The sequence below is a fragment of the Esox lucius genome, chromosome 20, assembly GCF_011004845.1.
Source record: "Esox lucius isolate fEsoLuc1 chromosome 20, fEsoLuc1.pri, whole genome shotgun sequence".
NCBI classification, from domain to species: domain Eukaryota; kingdom Metazoa; phylum Chordata; class Actinopteri; order Esociformes; family Esocidae; genus Esox; species Esox lucius.
The window spans coordinates 15,019,117-15,028,520 of NC_047588.1; the positions used below are offsets into that span (position 1 = coordinate 15,019,117).

The 9,404-nt window shown below is 41.6% G+C and overlaps 1 protein-coding gene across 3 annotated transcripts; it reads right to left on the minus strand.

Annotated features, from left to right (window-relative positions):
* Positions 1-3,141: 3,141 nt before the first annotated feature.
* On the minus strand, positions 3,142-5,596 carry s100a1 (S100 calcium binding protein A1). Of its 3 annotated transcripts, none has more exons than XM_010901591.4 (3): positions 5,394-5,596; positions 3,805-3,962; positions 3,142-3,542 (listed from the first exon to the last, which is right to left on the minus strand). In XM_010901591.4, exons 2-3 carry the CDS (start codon positions 3,943-3,945, stop codon positions 3,393-3,395), a joined length of 291 nt encoding a protein of 96 aa, XP_010899893.1. In that variant the 5' UTR covers positions 3,946-3,962; positions 5,394-5,596; the 3' UTR covers positions 3,142-3,392. The 3 variants fall into 3 exon arrangements, with proteins under 3 accessions (XP_010899893.1, XP_010899894.1, XP_010899895.1); XM_010901592.4 differs by having other exon boundaries at positions 5,336-5,596; XM_010901593.5 differs by lacking the exon at positions 5,394-5,596 and adding an exon at positions 5,071-5,204.
* Positions 5,597-9,404: the final 3,808 nt, after the last annotated feature.

The window sequence follows — 9,404 nt, forward strand, 5'->3', positions numbered from 1 at the left end:
TGTGTTGCTGTGTGTTCGTATGTGTGCAGGCTTTGTTTCTGTGTTGCTGTGTGTTCGTATGTGTGCGGGCTTTGTTTCTGTGTTGCTGTGTGTTCGTATGTGTGCGGGCTTTGTTTCTGTGTTGCTGTGTGTTCGTATGTGTGTGGGCTTTGTTTCTGTGTCTGTTTCAGGATCCCTGGAGCAGCTGATTGTTTGGCCCTGCCACTGATTGGAGCTCTAGCCCCCCCCCCAGCTGGGTTCCTGCAGCCACCCTCTCCTTCCCCAGCCTGATAAAAGCCAGTGTCCTTTATCAACTCCCCCTTGTATCCTGTGTTGTTTGCGGTTACTATCTGTGTGAGCTTTGTGTTAGGTGTCATAGGAAAAAATAGGAAGTAGTGTTGTTTATTGTTACCTACTGCTATATTTGTGTAATACCTTTTTTCAATTGCATCTGGGGGGAAGGGGAGCACATTGGGAGTGTGTAGGCAAGGAACTGTGGGTATACATTACCTGTATTGTTATTTATACACATTAGGTAAGACCAGGGGCCTGTTGCACAAAAGTAGAATGAAGAAATCCAGGATAACTGAAAAAGCACAGCTTGACTTAGCGTGATCCGCTCATCGCGGCTCAATCGGTTGCACGTTTGCCGAGCCAGGATGAGAAGGTGAAGCGACGTCAAGCCAGGTGTAGATATTCAGGATAAGTGCACGTCCACGGCGTTCTTAAATAGACCACGGTATCGATCACAGATTCAGAGATGGAGAAGACGCGTGCGGCATATTTTTCACCCGAGGAGCAGCAACTAATTATGGAAAGTTATGAGGAGGTAAAGCATATAATATGCAGAAAAGGAAATACGGCGGCTGTTATTAAACTGAGAGAAAAAGCCTGGCAGACAATATCGGGCCGACTGAATGCGTAAGGATTTAAAAATATCTTCTTTCTAGAAAAGTTGTACACTGTTTTAATTGCTTTTAATATGCTTATTAGCTGCAGACTTCCCCCCCAGCTGAGGAAATGTCCCTTGATTTGAACCAAGGAAGGCCTGTGATGGAAGGATCTGTATGTAACAGGATCCAGACGCAGTACAGTATGACAGCCAGCCTGGCAACATAGTAAGTATGGCCTAATGGAAATCTGAATTATGCACAATTCCTGCTGTGCTAATCAATGGGTGGTTTACAGAATTCACAAACTAAGATGTAGGTATACATGACATCTGAACAAGTAAATAGAGCTGGCAGATGCACAGATTGCTGTAAGTAAAAGGACTCTCCAGGATCTGGACCTTGGAAATCAAGAATAGAACACTGAGGAAAATCCAGGAACTAGAAAATAAGTGACTTCAATCCCCACTGTTAGCTCATCTGTAAAACAATGTATTAATCATGTTTTTCTTTCTCTCTCCCAAGCTCCAAACTGACAAGTGACAGCACTAAAATAAAAAGCTTAAGAAGCATTGTGGTGTTCCCTGTGTGATGAATGTACACTACACTATGCAAAGTTATTAGCTCAGTGAGGTGAGATGAAAATTGAGGTTATGAAACCAAAGTAAGCTATTATAATATCGAATAAAACATTAGGCCTAATTAAGGAGAAACACAAACAATCCTTTATTGGAGAAGGACAAGACAATGAAATCACTCATCTGAAATAATGTATTGGTCTCTGAACAGCCTGCCATTAATGTCATCTGGGAATATAGCTGCATTGTCCCACTCAATCTCCTGGTGCCACTGCTGGACCCCTTTCCTTTCTCAGACAGGCAATATTGTGTTGGACCGTGCAGGCTACAGTAATGTCACAGGCCCTGTCAGGGGTGACCCTCAGGTGGTGGAGACACTGAAATCGTGACCTGAGAAGGCCAAATGCCATCTCAATTCGGGTCCTTGTTCTTGCATGGGCAAGATTGTATCCTTGTTGTGCTGCTGTCTGAGGGTCTGCAAGGGGAGTGAGAAGTTATGTCTCACAGGCATAACCCATGTATCCCAGCAGAACAGCAAAGAATTCACCTGAGAATACAAAATGTAATCATTACAACTACACAAGTAAAACCTTTGACGCAATTGTGTTTATCAGTGAAATGTGCAACCAAGTCAAAGATAAATTAATCCAGAATAACTTGGATATCCCGGCTTAATCCCTTATCCTGGTTTTGTGCAACAGGCCCCTGGGCAGACCACCTTCTGTATTTTAGTTAGCATGCCGTTTGGCACTTGAAGTTAGGCAAGTAGTGGATAGGCAGGTAAGATAGGAGAGGGGTTTCTTTGATTTGGTTCCATCCAGCCCCTATTCCCCATTTGTTTGGAATAAAGTAACAGTGCTTGTGTCATACTTGATTACACTATGACCCCATACCTTTTCCCACCACTCCACAGAGAGATCACATGGTGGGTTGTTGGGTTCCCTCCCCCAGGTGTACGTAGGTCACAGCATCGTAACCTGAAACATTCTATTTGCAGTTTGATTTATTCAGCCTTCTGAAGCCCTCTGTATTACAGGCCCAAGTGTTTAAAATTGCCAGCTGTCGCTCATCTACATAATTAGCATTTTTTGTACATTAGTCAAATTCAAACCAACAGAAAGGCTTCAATGTTACAATCTCTGCACCACACATTGCATAGGTTAGTGTTACAGGGGGTATTTAACACAAATGACTGCAGGACAAGTGACCGTTACATAATTAAAGGCATCCAGACTAGTATTAAGTTGCCAATGTGTGTAGTGTCAAGCCTTAAGTAGTTCTCCCACTTGCTTTTAATGAAGACTGGATCTGAAGTAGTTTCACTTATGGACTTGACTCAAGGTTTATCTTGTCTAGCTATATAAAAATTTGTTTCACCAGCACATTGTGTCTTAAGTCCAATCACCTACATTTGATTTGCCCAAATGTTCATTTTGTACACTAACTAGCAGTTGTAATTAAGAATGACACATCTGCAGAGTATATTTAGTTATTTTGTAAATTGTGTGGATCCACTGTGCAAAAACAAGTGTGGTAGCAATTTAGGCCAGGTGAAAATGTTTACCAATTTAACCAGTACCACAGTGTGACAATGCTTCTTGCAGTCATCAACAAGGTAAAAAATGTTCTTCCACCTGATGGCTTCAAATCTCACATGCAAAAGAAATTACAGAAAATTGTCCTGGAAACACAGCAAGGATGAAAATCACATGTCATCTTTATTGATCTGACCAGAGCCAAATAAACAAGTTTCTACACTGAGATCTCCACACCCTCACAGGATTAAATGCAATCATTTTACAACCATTACATGCCTATATAATGAAGCATCCTTCAGTCAACAAGTAGCAAAATGATAGTCATGAGTTACACAATTTAAATTAAAGGCTGTTTGTTTTCTTGACAGTGAATGACAAACAGGAAGGTCAAGTCCCAGACGTGTCACTCATTCTTTCAGTGCTTCAACAAAGAACTCGTTACAGGCCACTGTCAGAGCAGCAACCAGGATAACAAACTCCTGGAAGTCCACCTCACCATCTCTGTTCTCATCCAGATCGTTCATGATTTTCTCCACTACCATAGGGTCCTTACTTGCCTGCAGGTGAAATTGAAATAGTTCATTAAATTGGCAAAACTGCACAAAAGGAAGATCACACCATTATACTGAAAACATTCAGATCTGAAATGTTTAAGACGGGCACCATTTCCGTTCTATTACAATGTATCCAAAATAACGCTCTCTCAAAGACTGAGTCCCAATTGTCAATGTTAAAATTCATGTTTTATGTTGTGGCAGTGTACATCCAGAAGTACCTTCATACTGAAACCCCATCCCTCTGGGCAGAAATAGGACTCACCGCCAGGAAGTCACTCAGTTCACCTTGCAACAGATTCTTCAGCTCGACTTTGCTCAGTTTGTACTTGTCCCCTTCTTTGGAGGAGTACGAGTGGAAAACTCGAATTAGCCCCTCCATTGCACTCTCGAGTTGGGAAACCATTTTCTTTACTGCAGTGCCTTGGAAAAATGCAAACCATTTTATGTGTGGTTCTTGTCCATTTGGAAATTACACTGTCAGTGTACACCAAGTTGTGGGTCTAGACCTAGACTGAGGTACAGGAACTGATTATAGATAGTTTAAAATGTTATCATTAGGCTCAAACAACTTGAATTAAAGTCATTTTGATTGCAGAGGTAAGAAAAAACTAAAACAACCCAACAGTGTAACCATTGGGTGAGTTAATCATCTGGGCCAGGCTAATCTGGTGGGAGGAGTTTCATGAGGTGAAAGGAGACTGCATTAAGTTTTTAATTGGTAAAGTATACCTCACTGCTTGTGAGATGCCCTGTTCATTGCCTACAGCACAACAGCCTCAGCTCAAAACAGTGAGCAAAGTTGGAATGTTCAATAGGATTTCTCATTTTCAAGCCATAGAGCAAAGCTGTTTAACTGCCCACTAGGACTGAAACACTACTCGTCAGGGACATATTCAGTCCTGGGACACCAGGTGTGTGAAATAAAGTAGCAGGGAGAAAAAGGAAAAAAAAAAAGTTTCAGCCCTGCACGACTGGAGGATACTCATCACCAGAGACACATCAAAAATGTGCGCATGTGATGAGTGCAGCTACTCTGAACCGGACGGCTCAAATTAGGCAATGAAATAATGCGCAAACACCAACAAAATCCGTATAAAATAATGTTAACGATTTGGATTCAAGCGTACATTTTTTTAATTGTTTAACGTTATTGCTTGACTGGCAGCCCACACAACATGCAACAGAAATATTTAAGTAACGCCAAACAAAAGCGTTTCCATTAATTTGAGAAACGTGTGTTTCCATCATGTAATAGCCTACTGCGCAGTTGAGACCACATCATGTATGCCCCAAACACACGAGAAATGTTTTAGATGGCTAGCATGGATAGTTAGGAAATTACACAATTGATTGTCACAACTATTGTGTAACTTACACTGATGCAATACAGATAATGTACATTTACATCACTTATATTTTGTGAAACAAAATGCCAATGTTAAGCCATTCAGGCATTTTTGAGTATCAAGAATACTAGTATTAAAAACTAAACTTTAGTTGATTAGCCAACAATGGATTAGGCCCTTACAATTAAATGCGGAGTGGTGTTATTGCCAGGTGATGCCCATGCGATTCCTTGATCAAACACTTAAAAAAATAGCCTACACTTCCAATCAAAAGACCACCAGAACCATCTTCTCCGACATCGTTTCCATGGCACATTTCTGCTTTCGTAAAATAAACCCTGCTCAATGGAAACCTGGCTAATATAACAGTAGCCCTAAATATACTCAATGGGAATAAGTACAAGTTATCGTGTAAAAAGTGTACTGAACACAAGAACCACTACTCACCTCAACGTAGATGACAAAACTGAGAAGAGGTGGTTCTGACCTGTTTTATGCGTCTCACCTGTGTGACAGAATTGAAATGGACGCCTCCCTCCGGTGAAACCAACATCACGGATGCAAATGACAAAACTAATGAATTGAGAGTGCGAAACTGTTCTGGTATGTAAATGTTACCACAGATACTGCAAATAAATGACGAGATAAGCATAAGCATGTACATGAAGGTGAATCATAAAACATCTTTCATATAGGTTTCAGTTGGAAATGTTGGAAATGGGAAAATGGGAAATACCACGTTTCTACACCAAATACATTTCTCACAGCTAATATACAGGTGCTGGTCATAAAATTAGAATATCATCAAAAAGTTGATTTATTTCAGTAATTCCATTCAAAAGTGAAACTTGAATATTGTGAAAAGGTTCAATATTGAAGACACCTGGTGCCACACTCTAATCAGCTAATTAACCCAAAACACCTGCAAAGGCCTTTAAAAGGTCTCTCAGTCTAGTTCGATAGGCAACACAATCATGGGGAAGGCTGCTGACTTGACAGCTGTCCAAAAGACGACCATTGACACCTTGCACAGGGAGGGCAAGACACAAAAGGTCATAGCTAAAGAGGCTGGCTGTTAACAGAGCTCTGTGTCCAAGTACATTAATAGAGAGGCGAAGGGAAGGAAGTATACAAGCAATAGGGATAACCGCACCCTAGAGAGGATTGTGAAACAAAACCCATTCAAAAATGTGGGGGAGATTCACAAAGAGTGGACTGCAGCTGGAGTCAGTACTTCAAGAACCACTACGCACAGACGTATGCAAGACATGGGTTTCAGCTGTCGCATTCCTTGTGTCAAGCCACTCTTGAACAAGAGACAGCGTCAGAAGTGTCTCGTCTGGGATAAAGACAAAGGACTGGACTGCTGCTGAGTTATGTTCTCTGATTAAAGTACATTTTGCATTTCCTTTGGAACTCAAGGTCCCGAGTCTGGAGAAAGAGAGGAGAAGCACTAAATCCACGTTGCTTGAAGTCCAGTGTAACGTTTCCACAGTCAGTGATCGTTTGGGGTGCCATGTCATCTGCTTATTTCAGTAATTCCATTCAAAAAGTGAAACTTGTATATTATATTCATTCATTACACACAGACTGATAGACACTCACCAAAAGGATTATTAGGAACACCATACTAAAACTGTGTTTGACCCCCTTTCGCCTTCAGAACTGCCTTAATTCTACGTGGCATTGATTCAACAAGGTGCTGAAAACATTCTTTAGAAATGTTGGCCCATATTGATAGGATAGCATCTTGTAGTTGATGGAGATTTGTGGGATGCACATCCAGGGCACGAAGCTCCCGTTCCACCACATCCCAAAGATGCTCTATTGGGTTGAGATCTGGTGACTGTACATTTCAGTACAGTGAACTCATTGTCATGTTCAAGAAACCAATTTGAAATGATTCGAGCTTTGTGACATGTTGCATTATCCTGCTGGAAGTAGCCATCAGAGGATGGGTACATGGTGGTCATAAAGGGATGGACATGGTCAGAAACAGTGCTCAGGTAGGCTGTGGCATTTAAACAATGCCCAATTGGCACTAAGGGGCCTAAAGTGTGCCAAGAAAACATCCCCCACACCATTACACCACCACCACCAGCCTGTACAGTGGTAACAAGGCATGATGGATCCATGTTCTCATTCTGTTTACACCAAATTCTGACTCTACCATCTGAATGTCTCAACAGAAATCGAGACTCATCAGACCAGGCAACATTCTTCCAGTCTTCAACTGTCCAATTTTGGTGAGCTTGTGCAAATTGTAGCCTCTTTTTCCTATTTGTAGTGGTGATGAGTGGTACCAGGTGGGGTCTTCTGCTGTTGTAGCCCATCCGCCTCAAGGTTGTGCGTGTTGTGGCTTCACAAATGCTTTGCTGCATACCTCGGTTGTAACAAGTGGTTATTTCAGTCAAAGTTGCTCTTCTATCAGCTTGACTCAGTCGGCCCATTCTCCTCTGACCTCTAGCATCAACAAGGCATTTTCGCCCACAGGACTGCCGCATACTGGATGTTTTTCCCTTTTCACACCATTCTTTGTAAACCCTAGAAATGGTTGTGCGTAAAAATCCCAGTAACTGAGCAGATTGTGAAATACTCAGACCGGCCCATCTGGCACCAACAACCATGCCACGCTTAACATTTCTTAAATCACCTTTCTTTCCCATTCTGACATTCAGTTTGGAGTTCAGGAGATTGTCTTGACCAGGACCACACCCCTAAATGCATTGTAGCAACTGCCATGTGATTGGTTGATTAGATAATTGCATTAATGAGAAATTGAACAGGTGTTCCTAATAATCCTTTAGGTGAGTGTATTTCAAATGTTTATTTCTTTTAATTGTGATGATTATAATTGACAACTAATGAAAATCCCAATTTTAGTATCTCAGAAAATTTGAATATGACTTAAGACCAATACAAAAAAAGGATTTTTAGAAATGTTGTCAAACTGAAAAGTATGAACATGAAAAGTATGAGCATGTACAGCACTAAATACTTAGTTGGAGCTCCTTTTGCCTGAATTACTGCAGCAATGCAGTGTGGCATGGAGTCGATCAGTCTGTGGCACTGCTCAGGTTACTCTGATAGTGGCCTTCAGCTCTTCTGCATTGTTGGGTCTGGCGTATCGCATCTTCCTCTTCACAATACCGCATAGATTTTCTGTAGGGTTAGGGTCAGGCAAGTTTGCTGGACAATTAAGAACAGGGATACCATGGTCCTTAAACCAGGTACTGGTAGCTTTGGCACTATGTGCAGGTGCCAAGTCCTGTTGGAAAATAAAATCTCCATAAATTTGGTCAGCAGCAGGAAGCTTGAAGTGCTCTAAAACTTCCTGGTAGACGGCTGCGTTGACCTTGGACCTCAGAAAACTCAGTGGACCAACACCAGCAGATGACATGGCACCCCAAACCATCACTGACTGTGGAAACATTACACTGGACTTCAAGCAACGTGGATTCTGTGCCTCTCCTCTCTTCCTCCAGACTCTGGGACCTTGATTTCCAAAGGAAATGCAAAATGTACTTTCATCAGAGAACATAACTCAGCAGCAGTCTGGTCCTTTTTGTCTTTAGCCCAGGCGAGACGCTTCTGACACTGTGTCTTGTTCAAGAGTGGCTTGACACAAGGAATGCGACAGCTGAAACCCATGTCTTGCATACGTCTGTGCGTGGTGGTTCTTGAAGCACTGACTCCAGCTGCAGTCCACTCTTTGTGAATCTCCCCCACAAATGGGTTTTGTTTCACAATCCTCTCTAGGGTGCGGTTATCCCTATTGCTTGTACACTTTTTTCTACCAAATCTTTTCCTTCCCTTCGCCTCTCTATTAATGTGCTTGGACACAGAGCTCTGTGCACAGCCAGCCTCTTGAGCTATGACCTTTTGTGTCTTGCCCTCCTTGTGCAAGGTGTCAATGGTCGTCTTTTGGACAGCTGTCAAGTCAGCAGTCTTCCCCATGATTGTGTTGCCTACAGAACTAGACTGAGAGACCTTTTAAAGGCCTTTGCAGGTGTTTTGGGTTAATTAGCTGATTAGAGTGTGGCACCAGGTGTCTTCAATATTGAACCTTTTCACAATATTCAAGTTTCACTTTTTGAATGGAATTACTGAAATAAATCAACTTTTTGATGATATTCTAATTTTATGACCAGCACCTGTACTGTCCAGCTTGTTAAGCGTTATAACATTGCAAACATTTAAACTACTTCATGTTTATTGATAAGGTTATTAAAGCTGAGTCTGTGTCATCTTTTGTTTAAAAATGCTCATGATCCCAACACCTCTTCTAGTTTGATTCCAGAAACAAAAACACTTTACAGATTATACATAAGAAAAAAAGATGACGAAAATGTAATTGAGTTGCCTTTCCAAAGCAGGATTTTTACCCCAACTTGAGCCAGCTGAAACGCTAAAATAAGCAATGGTTGATAGCCTAACTCACGCTGCGACATAACCTTGAATTTCAATAAATCTCAGTTTTTTTCCTTGCCTTACCTCAGTTTTCCCCCACCATGTT